This window comes from Archocentrus centrarchus, chromosome 20, assembly GCF_007364275.1.
Source record: "Archocentrus centrarchus isolate MPI-CPG fArcCen1 chromosome 20, fArcCen1, whole genome shotgun sequence".
In the NCBI taxonomy this organism is placed as follows: Eukaryota; Metazoa; Chordata; class Actinopteri; order Cichliformes; family Cichlidae; genus Archocentrus; species Archocentrus centrarchus.
This window is the reverse complement of record NC_044365.1, coordinates 30,354,308-30,375,792: the sequence shown is the minus strand read 5'-3', so window position 1 is coordinate 30,375,792 and position 21,485 is coordinate 30,354,308. Positions and strand designations below refer to the sequence as shown.

The window sequence follows — 21,485 nt, the reverse complement described above, 5'->3', positions numbered from 1 at the left end:
TCTGAGTGGGTCTGCCAAGTCATCTCTCTTGTTTAATGTCAGGGCAGGTCTCTGACCTCTACAGTAAATGTCTGGTTGTGTAATGTGAATCTGGTAGTGGAAGAATGCATGTACACACCCACCTTCTCTCTCTGTCTCACACACACACACTCACTCTCTCATACAACACAGTCATGTACCATGACTTTAAAGGACATTGCATTGAATTACATTCATATCCTGGAGATTTATAGTAACTGTAACAATACCTGCAACCTGTCTGACCCCAGCTTACTGCAAATCTAACCCCCCACAACATACGTAATATGCAAACCATTTTCCGTCATGTGTTAATTTGTTTAAACATTCTTATATCACAGTTGATTTGTGAAGTCCCATTTTTGAATCCTCAGCCTGCAAATATTGGCTCTCACCATATTAGCTTTTTGAAGCAAGTTGTGATAAGTGAGATGTGTGAGTCTAAGAAATCAAAGGCACAACACAATCATATTGTAGTGACTCGCCAGTCATCAGGGAAAGCCACCCTGAACTGCACGCTGCTTTATTGTTCTTTTTGACTGTAATTGGAAGCTAAATTTACAAAATAACATCGTATTTTGTAAAATATGAGACCAGAGACTTGTTTACTTGTTTGTTTGCTTCCAACCATTGGAGCCATACCCTGCTGAACATTTAAAAATAAATAAATAAATAAAACGCAGGTTTATTTTTTTCAGACTCACTTCCATCTTTTATATACGGTCTGTAGTTACATTGCATATCATAGTACAACCATACTGTTGTCCAATTGGAAAAGTGTCATCAGGGTATCAGATTATGGCTGACTCCTGGTTTGGATACAGTACAATACACAACTCGATCTTAATGAGCGTGCTGTGATACAGTGTAATGGTCTAGGTCACCTCAGCATCTACTGGCCCATTTAATGAATGTTTGACTGAGAGTATGTTTCACTGGTCTATTGTTTGGCTGTGTAAACATCCAGTAATTGCACTCTGTAACAGGGGAATAGTACCACCGGGCTGAAAATTACCGATCAGCAAATGCGGGATAATGGCTGTGTGAATATGTGTGTATTTTTTTTTTTCCTCTTTGTAGTCATGAGAGAGCATATATTTGTGTATTTAAAGACACACAAGCACATGCTCTCTCATATCACATGCATGTGTTATGTGCAAGTGTGTACACGTCTGGTTATATCTGTGTGTGCATCAATGTTTGTGTGCATGCACTTTTACTCCAATACAGTGTGTGTGCATAATAGGCTGTGCACGCACATGTGTGCACACCCCTTTCTGGGCGTGTAAATAAATGAACACCTGTCTGTCAGCCTAATGCCCTATTCGATTATGCCTCCGATTCTGTGTGTTCAGCTAATTGCAAGGACTTGTGCTGGCGTTTGTGTTTTCCTTAGCCTGGCAAATCGCTCTGTGGCCCAGCACACTAATGTTCCCCTTCAACAGCCTCACCCATGCAAGCCTCACAAACACAAACCTGCAAGCACTCTTTCCCCCAACTGACATTTTCTACAAGTAGACATACTTATCCAGATCAAATTATCAAAAGAGCAACGTGTAGAAGAACTCTATTATAAACTGCTCTAATAATAATAAGGCGACTTATTTAACCATGCAGCAGAAAAGTTCAGTGGCCAGCGACACACTGAAAGAATAGAGCGAATAAACACCATCCCTCTTGCTGTTTCTGAATGCTTCTTTGATAGAGGACTTTTTACAAGAATTATTGATCAAGTGCAGTTTCCAACTTCAGAATCATTAAGGATTTTGCCACCATTAAAGAACTCTTGAGCCATTTTTTTTTTGTTGCTCATTGTAATTATTTGTCCATCAGCTTCAATAACTTTTCACTGATCACTGTGACATTATTTAGTCTCTACAGAATATTTTAATTTCTACTATCTTATTTTTACATAAAACTACAAGTTATTTTGTGTTTGTGTTTTTGTTAGTTACAAACTGGACAGTCATCACTTGCTCTTTTCCCATCATCATTTGTTTCTCTGTTCCACGCAAGGTGAGCTAGTCTCACTCAACAACTCTCATTCTTACTTAATTCTTTGCTCATTCCTATTCAGCCTCCTGAGCCCCACACTCCCAGCTGGAAGATGCCACAGAGAAAGCGCATTGATTTTTCTTGTCATCTGTGTGGTTGCTGCATGAAACAATGAAAAGAAAAGAACTCCAGACAGAGTGTGATAAACAGGTGTGGTGGTGTGTGCAGACAAAGGGAGGAAAAGGAGGAAGAGAAAATAACATGTACCTCCTACTGTAGTGATGAGGTGGAGAAAAGAAGTGATCATCTAATTCTTATATACATACTTATCACCATCAGCTCCCATCTCCATTCCCTCTTGTCTTTGTACGGAATTAGCAGCTCACTTTTCTGTTTCCATGAATAGAGGTGAACTGTGATTACGAGAGCCATTTCCATTTGCCCATCAGTAACTGAGGAGCAGAAGGAAAGAAGGAGGGGGGTGGTGACACTGGATAAAGTGTTTTTATTGTAGTTGACTCACTGCAGATTTTTTTTTCCTAGCTTGTTTCTGCATGGGTTTCATCCCAGCCTCAGTCCACCTATCTCTGTCCAAACTTTCTCTTCCCCCACCTTTCATTGATCCCATTTACTCAGGCTGTGGCTTTTGTTTGTTTCGTCCAGCTGCAACAGCGGTCTGCACAAAGAATGTTTTTTGCAGAAGGGAAGAGCATGGGCAAAACACCTAATGCTGTCTAGGGTCACTCGAGGCCAAGGGAAAACACACAAAAAAAATCAGATTCTGTAGAAAGTGCACAAGTTTTAGAAGGCCTATGTAACCGCTGCTGAAGCTACAGTACATGGGCTTTTTTGTCTCTTTCTTTACACAAGTTAAAGTTTTATCTCTTTATAATAATATGGTGAAGGTGTAACGCGTGCTTCACCATTTTTTCTGTTTGTTGCTGCAGAAGTGACAGTTATACACTAGAATCTTCCAGTAACAATGTGCTTCTATAGCATAGTTATTCAGCTCAGGCACATACTGCTGACATTTAAAATGGAAAAGGTCAACAGAACATCAATGTGGTCAAGTTAGTTTGTAATAATAATAGTAATAATAATGATAACAATCTTCCCTTTAATTACTATTATATTTCAACAACTCATAAAACTTTATTAAGGCTGGCTGCCTGGCAGTTATAAAGGAAGATATGAAGGAAGGTCCACATGCTTACAGATATGAGTTTTGTGTGATTACTTCAGGACTGTCTTAGTTGAGATGAAACGGTTTTTGTGCAAAATGTATATGTTTGTGTGTCACTGTTTTTGAGATATGATTCATGTTTTGTTTCTTTTTTTAATTCTGTTGCTATATTCTCTAACAATAAAGAACAATAAAGAGGAAACAAATGATAATAAGTTGGAGCATTTTGGGAATATAATATTTTTTGATGCCTGAAAATTAATGCAGGTTCAAAAACTGAGTAATGTGAGCCTAATGCATGCATCTCATAGAAGTCTAAAATCTAAATATTCATGAAAGTTCCTGTTTTTATTGGAGGAGGACAAGGGCATCCCAAAAGTTTCACACACATTTCTAGCCTACCCCTCGATCAAGAGACCCTTCCAGGGTGACTCCACACAGGGTCGCACTCATTACGAATTGGGCCATATGCTCAGCCCATAAGGGCAATCACTGATCATGCTGGAACTGTTAGCAAGAAATATGAAATGTCAAAATAAGAAAGAATGTAACATTTGGTTGAGGTTTGTTCAGATTCATAGACTAATGTTAAACAAACTGACTTGGAACATGAATTGTGATGTGAACCTGACTGTCAACTAAATGTCTCAAGTCCACATTTTACTTAAAGAAAACATGGTGAGTAAATGTAATTCAGCTGTATTCACATAGGAGCCATGTGGCATTGTTGTGGTTGTGTTCTAACACATATTTCAGTTCACTAAACTTTACAGTTTACAGTATATACACCATAAATTATTGCGCTAGTTTAGTGGCACCACCTTGTGCACATGAAATGAATCCGCCTCCATGGCTGTGTACCAAGGAGAAACATAAATGTTACTTTCAAGCATTTGTTAGTAGTTCACATCATCAGAGCTGGCTATTTTCCCTAGATAGCATCTTAATTAAGCTGCACTTTTAATTAAAGGACCTGCCATTGCACTGAGAGTCAGTGTCTGTGCATCTCCCACATGCATCCTGTTCGGGCATCTGTTTGTCTGTGGAACTGTGCAACTGAAGTCTTTTTTTTATTGACTTTACCTTAAGTAATACACTCTGTGCTTCTCCAAGGAGCATTTTCACACACAGAAATGGATGCAAAATGCATAAAATCACACCACACTCAGTCCAGTTCTGAAGTATATATATATGTATATATATATATATTTATTTATATATATATATATATATATATTTATTTATTTATTTACTCACACTTAAGTGTTTTCCCATATTGTAGAGAATGCCATATGCTCCTAAAACCAGGTCCTCCATAGAAACTGTTTTTTTTTCTCTCTGCTCTCTCCCTCTCGCCCCTCTCTCTGTCCTGCCTCTGTCTTAACACAGTGATGAAGATTGATGTTCAGTTTCTAATTAGCATCTGCTTTGGTATGCACACTGCCAGTTTGTCCATTCCTGACCCTCCAATCAGTTAACAGACATGACAGGCCTTGTCCAACCAGATTAAGGCCAGCGGGACAGACTTTCTGTGTGGAGCTGTCACTATAGATGCACTGTGGGCGCCGCTGATGGATGTGATTTGGGTTGGGAGACCCAAATCATTTCAAAATTGTGTAAAACATCATGCATCGTATTAGGTTGTGCAGACAGATGAATAAGATTACCCACAACACCACCAGTGTGTGCTGCAAATGCCCTAAAATAGGATAGAATTGTTAAGTGAAAGGGATTTGATGTGACAGCTTGTTGATCTTAAACCATAAACATTTTAGTCCTAGTCGAATTTGCAGCACCTTTGATAACCAGCGTCAGGAAATGAGCGTATTTCAATATTACAACCATCAACTTGTGGATTTATTTGTGTGTGTGTGTGTGTGTGTGTGTGTGTGTGTGTGAGAGAGAGAATGCTGTCTATCAGTGGCCATGATGGGGTTTCAGATTGAAGTTCAACTGTCTCATGAGACTTAGACATGAAAAGAGAGAGAGATGAAGAGAGGTTTTATAACAAGAAAGAAATCCTTTGATAGTCCTTGTATTTTCATGTGTTGTACTCTTCTATCACATTTTTGCCTCACTCAAATGTGTGTCTGTGTGTGTTTGTGTGTGTGTGTTTGCATCAAAGCCCTACCATCACACAGCAGTCTTTTCCTTTGTCCCAGTTATATCACTCTCGCTGCCTCCGCCCTTCCTTCCCTTGCCACCTGCCTTTTTCATAGTCATGTCATACTGCTCTCCTGCGATACCTAGTGATTCCATTGAAAATATTTCACTGCAACACGCCTCCGCATGCCTCAAGAAGTGGCAAAGTAACCTCTTTAACCAGGAACATGAAACTCTGTGCTGCAGCACTGCCACCTAATTTATTCCCATACCCACTGGTGTGTCATATCAAAAACACACAGCTCAGGTATAAAAGAACCAAGTCCACAAATTGTTCTGTGTGGCATTTATTACAACGCAAAACAAAAAAACAAATAAATAACGGAGCATAAAGAATATGGCACATAAATGGCAGCATATTGTAGTGCAGCTTTCTCAATGCAGTTTTGTTGGTACCGCATCTTTGATCAGTTTTCCCTTTTGCAGGCTGTATTCCCCTCTGTTTCCATCCTGCTGTTTCACATCATTGGCACGTTGCCTTCTGGTGCATCTACCAGGGCTATGGCTCTCATTAGCACCTGTGTTGACATGACTGGCATCTCATCTGAGGGTTGTTTTCCTCTTTCTCCATTTTTTTTCCCCTTTCCTGTCAGCTTCCTCTTGCTTGTTGTACTCATAGTTGCCCCCAAATGCTCAGCCCCCCCCCCAAACTTTCACTCCTTATTCTCCCTCTCTGTTTCACTGTCTGTCTCGTTCTCTCTTTTGCTCTGCTCCCCTCACTGTCTCTCTGCCTACCAGGGGTTTTTAATTAATGGCAAGCCATGATGCTTATCTTATCAGCAGATCGCTCTGCTTTCTATTAACTACACTGACAGAACTGGGAGGCTGTAGGGGGTTGGATGACACACACACTCAAACACATACAGTGACATAGCACATAGTCAGATACATATATATGTGTCAGTACACTGAAGTATAGACCCAAATGACTGTATGTGCACTTGCCATTACACTCATGCACACAAACAGGCACAGAAGTAACTGTGGCCACATAAGCACGCATCATGATCCTATCTTAATCTTGCCACACACCCTTACACACATAAACAAACTGCCCTGATGGTATCTCACTGTGTGATTTAAGGAACGTTGTTTGGGGGTCTCTCCTCCTAAATCCCCTAAATGCCTTGGGAATCCCTCCCTCTTCCTCCTTCTCTCTATCTGTCCCCTACCTCCCTCCTTCAGTCCTGCTTTCCAGCTGAATGAACACTTATCATTCCGCAGATAAAGAGCCGTCCATGCTGGAGCTTGCTTTATCTTTGAGAGCCATGTTTACTCCCCGTGAATGCTCTGCTTTTCACAGATGTTTCATAGACTGCATTCACTTGATCCGACAGAGATGAGCGCTGTGTCGAGGCTTCATTTTCTGCTGCAAAAACTATGGATGCACACACAATCTTCTACCCCATCAGGTTTAACTCCCCAGGCAGGTCAATTGTCCCATATTTACCACATTTTCATGTTTTGGTTGGCTGAGCTAGGAGGCACAATAAATCAGCAGTTTGCACGATAGCTTGATGGGGATTACAGTGAGACCCAGTTTGCCACAGAACAGTAAGCATGAAGGCAGTAACAACAAAATCAATCCTCAAACATCATGATCAATGGGAGCCACAAAATTTCAACATAGGTTTTCGTCAGATTACATTGAGAATTGGTAGTTTTCTGAAAGCACAGAGAGAAAGAAGCAACAGAGAAACAGTTTACAAAGTGGTTATTGGAGAAAAGATTACAGTGGATTGAGGCGACATGCTCGGGCATGAGTGTAGAAATATCCAGTCGCCCACACTTCCTCACACACTCATAATTTCCTCATTTGGGGGACCATAGCAAAACAATTATCAGTGGGGGATAATACAATAAAGGAGACCATTTCCTGTGTATTACCGAGGGAAAAAACATTTATTTCACTTTGTCTAGAGTGTTCATGGGAGTGTAAACTTCCAATAGTAGAAAGTATAGGAAATAACTCAAACTTCAGACAGCAAGCAGGCAGCAGAAATGCTGTGCTGTGCAGTTCCCAACACTTTTTGACTTTTTATAAGCTTTCTCAGAATTTCTCAGCAAGCATTAGTTCTTGGTTCTTGCAAAATCCCCTTTATTTTTAACAACTTGTATTTCACCAGAGCTCTAAAAATTTACAAATAATCCATTGCCCTTCAGCTTGTCCTTCAACATGGTAAACCCTAGTATCCTCATATTGATCAGTCACCTCTCAAAATGTTTTTGCATGAATCGCCACCTTATCAATATAGAGGGGTTTGTGTGTCCTTGGGATCCTAGGGATTATGTTGTCTGGGGGTTTTTGCCCCCTGGTACGGTCTCCCAAGGCAACATCATCTCTCTGGTGGAGAAGGAGCCTGAGCTGGTACCTGAAGTTGATAGATACCAGCTAGATATAGTTGGGCTCACCTCAATGCACGACCTGGGCTCTGGAACCAGTCTCCTGGAGAGGGGTTAGTCTCTGTTCCAGTCTGGAGTTGGCCTCTGTGAAGGGTGGTGGGCTGGGGTAGGTACCCTTATATCCCCTTGGCTTGCTGTCTCTATGTTGGAGTTTTTAACCGGTAAATGAGAGGGTTCTTTCATTGCACCTTCAGGCCAGGGAGTGGATCCTGATTGTCATTTGTGCGTACACACCAAATGACAGTTCAGAGTACCCAGCCTTTTTAGAGGATGTATCCAGTGACTCCATCATCCTACAGGTAGTCTTCAATGCTTATGTGGGCAATGACAGCCAGACCTGGAGGGGCGTGATTGGGAGGAACAGCATACCTGATGTGAACCCAAGGGGTGATTGGACTTCTGTGCCAACCGCAGTTTATCCATGATCTTTGAACTTAAGGACGTTCACAAGTGCACGTGGCACCAGGACACCCTAGGTTGCAGGTCGATATTGTAATCGTATCATTGGCTCTGCAGTCATATGTTCTGGACACTTGAGTGAAAAAAGGTGCTGAGCTGTCAAATGATCAGCACCTGGTGGTGAGTTGGATCAGGTCGTATGGGAGGATGCAGCACAGACCTGGTGCACCTAAACATATAGTTAGAGTGTACTGGAAATGCCTGGCAGAGGCCCTAATACACAATATATTTAACTCCCACCTCTGGCAGAACTTTGACAGTATTCCGTGGGAGGCTGAGGACATTGAGTCTGAATAAACCATGTTCTGCACCTCCACTGTTCAGGCCATTGCACTGAGCTGCTGCTTCAAGGCGACTGGTGCCTATCATAATGGTAATCCCTTAACCAGATGGAGGGCACTGGAGGTAATGAGAGCCATAAAGCTGAAAAAGGAGTCCTATCGAGCTAGGTTAGCCTGTGGGACTTCAGAGGTAGCCAACAGGTACTGGTTGAGCAAGCAGAATGGAGCTCAGGCAGTGGCTGAAGCAAAAACTTGGGTGTGGGAGGAGTTTGATGAAGCCATGGAAAAAGACTGGGCTGAAAACGATTCTGGTAAGCTGTCAGGTGACTTACTCACACGGTGTATAGTGCAGGCGGGGCGCTACTGACTTCAACTGAGGATCTAGTAGTCGGGCGGTGGACGGAATATTTTGAGGACCTCCTTAATCCTACTGACATGCCCTTTGTAAAGGTGGCAGAGTCTGGGGATGAGGGGATAACTAGCCCTTCACTTGCATGAGGTCAGTGAGGTAGTTAAACAACTCCTTGGTGGCAGTGCCCCTGAGTTCCTGAAGTATCTGGATGTTTGTAGAGCTGTCTTGGTTGACACACCTCGACAAAGTCATGGAGCTCTGGGGATGTGCCTATGGATTGGCAGACTGGGGTGATGGTTTCAAGAAGAGGCACCAAAGGGTATGCTCCAACTATTGGGGGATCACAATCCTCATCCTCTGTGGGAAGGGTAATGCCAGGGTGCTGGAAAGGAGAGTTTGTCCGTTAGTCAAACCTCAGATTTAGGAGGAACGATGAGGTTGTCATGGACCAGCTCCTTATCCTCTCAAGGATATATGAGAGGAATTTTCCCATCCAGTCTACATGTGTTTTTTGGATTTGAAGAAGGCATTCGACCTTGTCCCTCGGGGTATCCTGTGGGGCTGCTGCTCAAGTCTGGCCCATTATCACAAGCCATTTAGTCCCTGTAATGTACAACTGCAATGAGAGTTTGGTCTGCATTGCCGACAAAAAAGTTTGACTTGTTTCTGGTGGACTCTGCCAGGGCTGCCCTTTGCCACTGATTCTGTTCATAATTTTATGGACAGAATTTTTAGGTGTATCCAAGTGGCAGAAGGCTTCCATCTTGGTGGCCTCAGAATCTCTGCTTTTTGCAGATGAAGGTTCGGCCACGAATCGGCCAAGGACCGGCCAAGGTCCCGTCATGGATCGGCCGGCAATTTTCGGTGGCTGCAACTGTAGGCCACGTCTACACGAGAATAATCCAGTGCAAACAGTGTTTTACTGTTTTCATTTTCAAAAAGTAACGCGTTCAGATGGAAATGTTTTAAAAACGATCTCCATTCACATGGAAACGCTGACATTGAAAACAATATAGTTCCCATTGCCAGGCCACAAGTTAGCGGTGTGGCTATAGGAGTGCAAGTACACCCCCGTTTTCAAAAAATAGCGTTTTTGCACTTTACATGGAAACATAGACTGAAGTGTTTCAAAACTGCTCCACTCTGGAACCTGTTTTTCAAGAAGTAGCATTTTCAGGAACCAGAAACGCCTTAAACAGAAGGCTGAAAACTCAAGGCTTCAACAGGTGGTGGTGGTCTCCAGCGCAAACTCGAGCAGTTCGCAGCTGAGTGTGAAGGTATAGGTATAAGAATTAGCACCTCCAAGTCTGAGGCCATGGTCCTCAGCTGGAAATGGGTGGAGTGCCCACTCTGGGCCAGGGACAAGTTGCTGCACCAGGTGGAGGAGTTTGAGTATCTTGGGGTCTTGTTCATGAGTGAAGGAAGAGGGGAGCGGGAGATGACAGACGGATTGGAGCCGCGGCTGCAGGGATGTGGACGCTGTACCATTCTGTCATGATGAAGAGAGACCTGAGCACAAAAGTGAAGCTGTTGATTTACTGGTCGATCTACGTCCGTACTCTCAACTATGGTCACGAGGTTTGGGTAGTGACTAAAAGAACAAGATCGCAGTGGAATTCAGTGGAAATGAGCTTTCTCCAAAGGGTGGCTGGCCTCTCCCTCAGAGATAGTGTGAAGAGTGCAGTCATTTGGGAGGGGCTCAGAATAGAGTTGCTCCTCCATATTGAAAGGAGCCAGTTGAGGTGGTTCGGGCATCTGACTTGGATGCCTCCTGGGTGAGGTGTTCTGGGCATGTTCTGCCTAAATGAGGTCCCTGGGTACACTTGAAAGATTATATCTCTTGGCAGGCCTGGGAATGCCTCAGTGTAGCCCCGAATAAACTGAAGGAGGTGGCTGAGGAGGTGGAGGTCTGGGCTTCTCTGTTGCTGCCCCCAGATAAGTGGAAGAAAATGGATGGATGGATGGATATTTTGACACATGGTTGCTATGACAACTGTTATAACAGTGTTGTAAAACATCTGCCTGAAAAACCATTGAAAGTTTTTAAAGACTCACTGTTACTCAAGTGAAATCCAACTAATCTATCAACTAATCTAAAATACTAATACAATTTGTGCTAGATTTTCATGCATTTGTTCAGGTTTTCATGGATACCACGTCCTAAGCCTGGTCAGCTCATCATTACTTCCTTTCGTTTCCTGTACTTGTGTTGGATAGAAATGTTTCAGCAAATAGGGCACTCAGGAGGTGCTCTGTGTCATTTCTGTTCCACTGTGTTGCTTAGCTTCTAAAGCTTTTTCCTATTAGAAGTGAGTTTTCTTTTGCTGAAAACAGAACAGAGTGGATTTTAACATTTAATTCTCTTTCATTCATGATCTGCCTTTGAATCCATCTCACCTTCTCTTTATATTGTGCATTAACGTGGACATGTATAGTTGAATATCTGTGGCTCTGGGTATTTTGGGGAAAAAATCTCTGATTTTATTGGAGTACTTGTGGGTAATATTTTATATTTCAGTGAGAAGCTTTGTTAAACTGCTGAAGGAATCAAAGTGTCTTTGTCTGTCTTTCTGCAGAGAGTTTGGGTGGAGAGATCCAGAGTTGCCAGAGGTGATCCAGATGTTACAGCACCAGTTCCCTTCGGTGCAGTCCAATGCTGCAGCCTACCTACAGCATCTCTGTTTCGGAGACAACAAGATCAAAGCTGAGGTTTGTGTATACGTGTGCACGTGTTTGTGCGTTTCTGCATGTTTAGTGTTATGTGTGAATTTGATTAAAATCAGTGTTGCAGAGAAGGGAATGATTGTAACTTGGATAATGAAAGCTTTCAAAATATGCATATAAAAAAAACAGGTGACTACTTTGTGACTAGAAGATATTGTCAAAACTATTCTTAGAAAAGCTTTTGAGAAATTTTGCAATAGCTAACCAGTTTCACACTGATGTTCTGCTTGATAAAGCTTGCCACAATCACCATTCTTAAGCTGTGCCTTCTACTGACTTGTATTTATTGAGGCAATGAAGCTCAATTAGTCCCAAAGCAGCAAGTTTGTCTCTCAAAACTAATTTTGCAGTGAAGCCCCTTTGAAACACTCTAATAAACCCTTTAATAAAGCTAGTGGCAATTTAAAACAATGGCAGTGGCACATGCAGATGCAAATGCATTCACATCTGCATCTGTGCCCTCAATAGACACAATTTTACGCACCCCCTCGACATTCTATATTACTTCAGGATCACTTTACAAGTGAGAACACTGACATTTTCTTTCTATATGAAATTAATTTCAGTGGTAACAGTCAATAGCTGCCACTGCAACCTAATGAAAAGTGATGCCGCATTGCTGGGTTGCTCATTCATGCACAAATGTAAAGGGATGTGCATCACCATGATGTGTGCACATATGCAAATAGACATAAAACAATGCAAAACAGAAAAATTAATATTAACTTTCTGCAAATCAAAGGCAATTAAACATGTAAACATGCAGACAGCTAATTTTCATTCACATCGACCCACTTACCCACCCACACAAAGACACACACATAGAGAGGTACAGAAATGCAATCACACTTACGTACAAAAAACATCACACTTGATTCCTCTCCCTCCCCCTCATCCATGCAGCTCTGAAAGAAACCTAAGTGCTCATGTCTTTTATAATGGGTGCAATTATGCCTGAATAGAGGTGTCCAACAATAAAGAAAAAAACATTGCATTGACAGTGAATTCCTTGGCCTAGCTTCATCAGTCTGTTTCATTGTCATGCTTAAGGTCCAAGGCGTGGCTAAACACTGTTTACACAAAAAGAGAATTCAGTCAGTATTTTGGATCACATCAAACAAAAACACACTTAGATTTTCTGCAAACACAAGACACAGTTCCACATTTCCTCATGTGCACAATGCACATGACAGCAATGCAGCGTGTGAAACATGATGCAATAAGAAACACACTGAGATGTGCCTTAAGCTGTATTTCTTAAATAGTCTTTAATGAAAAACAAAGTTGATTGACGATCACTAAGCCAGATATGGGACATTAATTTGGTTAAAGATCCGTTTGCTATATTGAAGCCAAATAGTGCAATATTTTTGCACACACACACACATATATATAGACACACACTTGTAAAGGGATTCTGAAGTAATGTACTAATGGTTTAGTAGAAGACCAACTTCCACACTAAGACCCAAGAAACACCTGATAGCTCTGTGCTATAACATCTACTACAGTAGCTACTCTCAGAGCTGGAGATCCAGAGAACAGCACAATGGGGACAATGTTGAGGAGAGCAGTGGAACTGATCCACCAGCAGTGACAGATGTATCTACTGAGCTGTGGGTAAAGCTTGTAGACAGGTTCAAGGTAGCCATCCAACCAAAGGCACAACTCCCCCCGGCTTACTGACAGAGTCCAATCAGAGGAGATGCTTGCAGATGTGAACACTGCTCTGCTTACTATCCCCACTACCAGTATCACTGAAACCAAGGAACTCATTTACTCTATGCCATTGCCACAGCAATACTAGAACCACTCTGGGTATTTAATCAAGAATGCATGTAGAGGGATGTACCATGTGGCTGACATCAAGAAATCCTACCAGTAGCTAGGAAAAGCCAGCCTAAAGGACAACACAGAGGCTCTGATCATGGCAGGCCAAGAGCAGGTCCTAAGCCCAAAATCCACAGAGGCATAGCTGGCAGTACTAAGTTGCAGACTGTGCACCGCCCTGATTTTGCTGTCACTCGGTATTGCTACATCTATCATTGCTGCCTTCTTCCTGTGCTTGTCCACCACTACTATGTCCAGTTGGTACCAAGCCCCAATAACAAGGATGATTTCCTTAGTGATTACTTCAGGTAGCAGAAACCCAAGAAAGAAGAGGAACAAGAACAGGAACCATCATGGAAGGACAGGCCTCTGCACGGCATGTACGACCAGATGATAGAAGAAGAATGGTTGGACAGCTGGACTGACAGACAGCACAGAGGCACTAATCATGGCAGCACAGGAACAAGCTCTGAGCACAAGATCGATAGAGGCTGGGGTCTACCACACAAGGTAAGACCCCAGGTGCAGGCTGTGCAGGGATGCCTCTGAGACAATCCAGCACTTAACAGCAGGGTGCAAGATGCTAGCGCCAGGGCCAACATGGAACACCATAACCAAGTGGCTGGCATAGTAGACTGGAACATCTGTGCTGAGTATGACCTGGAAGTCCTGAGGTCAAAATGGGACACGCCCCCAAGGGTAGTTGAAAATGACAGAGCCAAGATCATGTGTGACTTCCAGATACAGACAGACAAACTTGTGATGGCTAACCAACAACAGAGGAAGAAAGCCATAGTGATAGACATTGCAATACCAAGTGATGGCACCATCAGGAAGAAAGAACACGAGAAGCTCAATAAATACCGAGGGCTCAGAGAAGAGTTAGAGAAGATGTGAAAGGTGATGGTAACAGTGGTCCCCGCCAAACTGGGAGAATGGCTCCAGCAGATTCTGGGAACGTCATCCGAGATCTCTGTCCAGAAGGGCACAGTCCTGGTAACAGCTAAGATACTGCACAGGACCGTTATGTTCCCAGGCCTCTGGTAGAGGACCCAAGCTTGGAGGACAAAGACCGCCCACAGCGCAAGCCGGGGTTTTTATTTTATTTTATTTCTTTTTTACATATAACCTCATGGACGTTCTTGATATACTTGGAAATAATTTGTTTTACATTAACTCAGATGTCAGTTTCTACTATAGCCACAATATTGTTTTTGTTGTGTTTTTTTTTTTTCTCAGATCTCCTTTAAAGGTCACACATTCGGCCAATCTATCACTTTAAGACAGATTACTGTTAGTGTCACATGTTACCATAATGTGTATTTTAAGTTTCATTTGAAAACACAATGCAAATAATTTCTTGAACCATGCCTATGTAGCCCTGGTTTCTAGCTCAGTTTCTAACAGTCTAAGTGTCTGTGGATTTAAATAGAACTGGATGGGCTGCTGCATCCGCCCCCTTCAGGAGAAGGTCTGTGAGTGACAGAGAGAAGCAGCCAATAAAAGCTGCTTCAGTAGACGACATGGGTGCTGATACAGACCTGATTGAGACTCTCTGTGGCTTCTAACGTCTCTCAGCCAAATTCTCAGCACAGTTTCTTTTTGTTTGTTTTTTGCAACATATGTGAATGTAGATTTTTTCAGACAGCACCACATTTACAGGAATCAAGATTTCAGTGCAGAGTAGCCGCTTGGTAAATGTCTTGAGTATGTTAATGGTTTTTCCCTGTAGTCTCTGGGCCATATTAAATGCAGCATTTCATAGTTGTTCTATTGTCTGACAACAGAAACAGAAAAAATATGTACATCTAAAGATTGTACAGATTCATTGTGAATCTGGCTGTACTAAAATGCAGGATAAGTGTAGAGAGTAGGAGAGAAGTAATAAATGATATTAGCCCCTTTAAACAATACCAAGGTTGGCCTATTCCTGTGGGGAAATTTTCATTAGATTTTCAGTTCAGGTGACGGGAGATGAAAATATTAGTTTGGTTATTTTCTGTCTGTATTTCTAGTTTATTTTTGTTTTGTTTTTTCATCACTGTACAGACCTTATTTGACGTTTTACCGGCACCATTACGCTTCTCTCATTAAACCCACCAGACTCCACTGACAAAAACACACACACAAAAACACACCGACTTCACCTCAGAGAACCTGGGATTTGCTGTGCGACTCTAGAGTTCAAGACATTAGTCTGATTCAGAATTAATGTGTTGAAATACTAGTCACACACACATAATAAATTCATGAGGCAGCAATGGGTCCTCTGCCTGCTAAAATTACCTTTTAGAGTCTGGCGACTTTAACCAAAAGAGCTGCATCCTTGTCACAAAGAGCTCTGTGACAACAGCTTAAGCTTTGAAAATGCTTTAAATAGAGCCCACAGTTAAACTGAGAGGGATTTTTGTTGTTCTTAAAATATCTTTTGGTGCTTCGTCCCACAGCACTACGCTTACCATCCATTTTAGTGTAGCTCGCACAATGAATTTAATAATGAAGTCTCTTTTGTTAAGTCAATCAGTTGTGCATCTCGTCTCATCTTCAGCGTTGTAACCAACTGGTTCTTTTCCTTTTAAATAAGTAAGAGTTGAAAGTGTCCGTAAAACTATCTTTCCTTTATTACAAAAGCTTCCAAACACACCCAGTGACATTAAATTGTCAGTTGTACTCACTCCTGCCTATCAGCAGACAAAAAGAAAAATGTTTTATTAATCCTTTGAAGCATAGACAAAGACCAGCAGGCGTGTAAGTTGATTAGTTTTACTTCAATCCAGTTACAAACATTGGCTTTTTTTTATGACCTGCTCTGCCTGTAATTTCAAAAGAAATTTGAGGGTTCTTTTGATGTAGTTTTGTCGATGACTGTTCCTTCCTCTCTTCATCCAGAGGAAACATAATGGCAGTGTTAACTTCCTGAATGGTTTTGCCAGCATTGTGTGCTCATTTTGACTTGACAAACGTGTTACACCAGTCAGCCACTAGACAAGCAGAAAGGGCTAGATCTGGATGAGTGCAATGCTGTATGATTAAGAGTGTGTTTTTATGTGTGATTTCAGATTAACACTCTCGTAGGTGCCAATCAAAGGAATAATTTAGCCACAGAATAATTACAGGATTTTAGTGCATCCAGAACTTTCACCTGCACTTTAGACTTCCTGTCATCACTGTGTGTTAATATATATTTTTGAAGGTTGGCGGTTAGATTGAGTAATAAAGATGCAGTTTATACATTTTATTTTTTGTTGCTCAGATTTGGCATACTGCTTTCTTAATAAACCGTGAGCTCCTCTGTGCCTGGGAATGGTTTTAGGGGGTCCCAGATTTTTTTCCTGCAGCGACACTGCTCCTTGATTTGCTTCAGAGCTCTGTATTGATTTTTTTTTTTTTTTTCCAGAAATAATACTGGCTTTTGAATTCACAAAGTTAAAATCACAGCTTTTTATAACTTTGTATTTATTTTATATCTATAATTTTCTAATCAAGCCTGTCATTCCAAAATTACAGCTGACATTTAGAAAATTGACAGCCTCTCTAACAAAATCATAACTATCTCAAAATCAAACTGAATGCATTTTTTTTAAATATTTTTGTGGCAGGTAGTTTAAGACATTATGTTTCAGTACTAAAGAGCTCTTCTATTCTGGCTGTGGTGAAAAGTAACCTTACGATTTATCGTGCGTCAGATTTGATATTTCCTTTTCTTTCTTAAATGATTATTTCCTGTCAAGTAAGAGTTGCTATGTGTATTTAAACCTCACCTAGCTGTTCTTTAAAAGTACTTTAACCCACAGTTTCAAATAGCCTCTTCCTAACAAAATAACCATAAGACTAAAAAGAAATATATTAAAACCATTTTAGGAATCTAATAAAGAGGAATTAGTGTATGGTATTATTAATGGAGTACTTGCTTCTCGAATTATGAGAACAGCATATAGTGGCATGTACAGTATGTGAAAGTAGATACTGGTTGCAACTCTTTAGTGTGGGTCTTGATCAAGAGGCTTATCTTCTCTTATGTCTTAATTTCAGTCAGACTGAGCAGCTAAATACAGCCCCAGCATGGCTGCTGTTCATTGCTAAAGAGATACTCTGTAGCAGCAAATAGATAGAAGGAAAGATAGGACCAGACAACAGAAAGAGATGGGATATTCAGAATCAGAAAACAAAGCCTTACGAGAAAGACGGAGAGAAACGATAAGAAAGTTATCAAAATGGAAAGAAGAAAAATATAGAGGGGAAAAAAACAAGAAAATACTGCTTTCTGATCTTGGAACAGGCAGAATACAGTCAGTGGTTTTTGGGGACGTGTCACGAAGGATGAATTTAAGGAAATTTTGTTTCTAGGACACTGACGGGTATGTGTGTACAATTTAGAATAAGAGCATATTTTAATTGATGATTATATGGTTGTATGGATACACTTCTCTTTCCTTCACATAAACTGAGAGAAGGAAAGAGATACACAGAGACAGAAAGAGAGAGGAGCTCTGTGTGTGTGTGTGTGTGTGTGTGTGTGTGTGTGTGTGTGTGTGTGTGTGTGTGTGTGTGTGTGTGTGTGTGTGTGTGTGTGTGTGTGTGTGTGTGTGTGTGCGCGCTAGGGTAGATGGAGCTCTGGCTGGAGTTTAGATGCAGAGAAAGCTTGCCAAATTCATCTTCAGCATCATTTATAGCTGATTTAGACAGATACAGAGTGCAAATGCCATATCATCCATACACATAACTGAATTCACACCTACAACCAGTTATGTGCTGTATGCTTCAGCTATAGTGAATGAAAACAGAACCATTTACATGGCAGCTAATGGATATCCTTTGGGTGTGCCAAAAAAAAGAAGAAAAAAGCTCACAGTCTCAAGCTGAACTTTAGTTAGATCAGTAATTCATTTTGGGTTGACATATCGATGTCCATTTATCCAACAAGCAGCCTGATGGGAGAGGAATGTGCCCCCCTGACTCCGTGTCATTTCTCATCCTCAAAAGAATCAGGTTTTAGATTTTTAGGCCGGGAACTCTGCAAATGCTGTAAATGTCTGCTCAGCAGACATGAATGTGAGCAATGAGAAAACCAGCAAACGATCCATAAATGATACTGCAACACTAGTGTGTGCTTATGTCCCTCTTCACACAGTGCGAAATGTTTAATGCACTATTTTCCACTTAGCTTCCCCCCTTTGGCCATTATGTACATTTAGGTCCATAAGTTTTTGTCTCTGTACATGACCATAGTTGGTTTTAAATCAAACAGAATATGTAAATGCAGTTTAAGTTCAGACTTTCAACTTTAGTTCAAGGGATTTAACTAAAGTACTGAATGTAGTCAGACATCACTAAATGCTGTGTTTCCACCTTTGAAATGCTCTGCATGGCCTTTGCTTCAGCTACCTTAAAATTTTGCTTACTGGCCACGGAAGACTATTTCATTTATTTTATCTTGAGAAATTTTTTTGTTGCTTTTGCAAGTTGTCTTGGGATCATTATCTATTTTACACTGTACTGTATGTACTGTTACTGTATAATCAGTTTTTTAGCATAGAATGATAGTAGAGGGGACACTTCAGAATTTATCATTCTACTTCTATCAGCAGTCATATCATCAACACTAGAGACTGGTTTCCACTGGCAGCCACACAGTACGTACCCGTGCCATGTTTGACAGATGATGTGACGTGCTTCGGTTCATGAGCTGTTTCCCTCCTTCTCCATACCTTTCTCATCCTGTCATTCTGGTACAAGTACATGTTTTCTGGCAAAGTCTTATTGGCTCTCAAAAAAAGTAGATATAAATTCATTTTCTAGTATTATTAAGTCCTGGGGACAGCCTCCTTAATAACACATATATAGCTGCTGTAAAGAGCAGTGTTTGCCTTACTTCACTCGTCATACAACAAAGCCTCCACTATATTTATTACAGTACATTTTCACAGCTGTGAATTCTGCTCTTGATAACTCTATGAGAATTAGCTGTATCCCAGCCTCAGAACAATATTAGGTAGCCATAGGTTAATGGCTTACTCGGCCCAGTTTAAAATTCTCAAGAGGCAAATGTTAGCCTAGGGCCAAAAACTCAATTAACCAAAGGTTGGAAGGCTTTAAATTGCAGTTAGCCTCAGCCTAAGTGTCAAGTGAAGACAACACAAGCCCTTGCATGTGTGTATGCCTGCCTGTGAGTGTACATACATAAAAGGTTAAAAGGTGTAGCGCATCCCCGCTCTGTCTCCGCACTCACATGCAAACAGTGAACCGTCTGGAGTGTGCTGCTGATTAATGTTGAACTTCCATATGTGGTGAGTCATAAACGCTCGTTAATCTTAACGTGCCACCATCTCAGGTAGGTGTCGCCCGTGTTTCCCGCTGCCAGTTTTTCTGCTGGCAGCACCTCTGATTCTCACAGTCCCGGCTGTCACCACTGCTAACTGTTACCACGGCAAAACTGTCGCCATGGGTTACCAATAGCCGTGTCCACGGCAGAACAGGGTGAGACAAAGACAAATCAATCTGCGCTTCTAATCTTCTTTACATGAGGAACAGGCGCAGAGGTATTGGCAAGCCTTGGATGTAGCTCAGAGGCAATACAAAGTGGAATAACAGATTAACTGTGACATAAACATAAACAGGGAGAGGGAGAGGGGCACAGATCAGCACGGGAGGAGGAGAGGGGGAGCAGGAGGAGGGGAAAAAGAGCAGGGGTGAGGACTAGAAGGCGTAAGAGGGGCAGCAAATCAGGTTGGGAAAATTGTGTGGCCAATTGAGCAAGGTTAGTTTGCCATTCACTGCATTCCTTAATCCATTTTAATTGAATAGATAAGCAAAGTCATTTTGCTGGATAAACTCCTGCTGTGTCATAAAACACCTACATCCTCTTTGCCCTCCATTTCTCATGCTTTCTTTTTTCCTGTCATTTTTTTCAGCCTGTCTCTTTCTCTGTCTTTATGTGCATCTTCTGTATTATCATTCATTTTTGCTATGAAAAGTCAAACTTGCACTTGCAAACCTTACGTGCACACCTGTTTTTGACTTCAGTCATGCAAAAAGTGTGAGTACGAGTGTGCGAGAGCCAAAGATAATCACAGGAGAAAAAAAAAAAAAGCCTTGGAAATCCATTTATGTCTTATTGCTCATTTGCGTAGTAAAATCCACCCATCTGGTGCTTGACAATGAAGCAGGCATTACTAATGAATTATTTTCTATATTTAATGTCCCATGTTTGGAGGAGAGCATGCTGAAAAATATTACAGGGTTTCAAAAAAGTCTGAATATGCATCTAACTGTGAAAAACAGAGTTATCTGGTTGAGTAAGTCTGTCAGTTGCAGTACTCGGGAGATTAAATAAAAGAAGCATGAGCGGCAGTCTCACTCTCGCTCTGTCTCACACACTAGTTGCTCCATCCTTGTTTCAACTAGTCTCCTGGTGATCTCAGCAGCCTGTTTCTAGTGATTAGCACAACACCCCTGTCGACTGGACCAAACACAGGCTGATTTAAGCTCTTTGGCCCCCTAAGGCTGATGAAGATCCCTGCAGTGGAGAAGTGATGTGGGAGGTTTAAAAACCACCAGCATAGGGCGAGAGCAATATGTGTCGCACCATGGGGGGAAGGCATTATGTGTAACGCCAGAGTGCCCTCATTGTGATCCCTACTGGGCTAATAGTCCTGACTGCCTCGCCCTCTCACAGAATCGAGATATAATCATAAATCTGAACTGATTTGCTTTGTTTATTTCTCTCACTCTGGGCAAGCATGTTTCTCTTTGTGTATTTACAAGGCAAATAGCAGTAAACACAAGGCGAGCAGAGTAGCTGGCTACAGATTTGCTGTGCAGTTTGGAGGTCAGATGAGTCTTCTGGTACAGTTTACAGAAATGTTTAGACACTATTTTAAATTCATCTATTTTTTTTTTCTCCTCTGCCTGCCTTTTGGTGGCTGAAATGCAGATTTAAAAGTCAAACAAGGGATGATTTTGGAACGATGTGCCTTCTGTTAGAAGATGAACAACCGGTAGTCAATGAGCTCGTTGCTCAATCCACAAATGAACTATTCATGCGTATGAATTATTGTGTTTAAAAAAAAAAAAAAAA

The 21,485-nt window shown here is 41.5% G+C and overlaps 1 protein-coding gene across 1 annotated transcript in view; it reads left to right on the top strand.

Moving 5' to 3' along the window:
* ctnnd2a (catenin (cadherin-associated protein), delta 2a) overlaps nucleotides 1-21,485 on the top strand; it is a 264,157-nt gene that overhangs the window by 175,699 nt on the left and 66,973 nt on the right. The window contains exon 13 of the mRNA XM_030756885.1: nucleotides 11,431-11,563. Coding sequence (XP_030612745.1) covers nucleotides 11,431-11,563 — 133 coding nt within the window. The remainder of the gene's footprint in view (nucleotides 1-11,430; nucleotides 11,564-21,485) is intronic.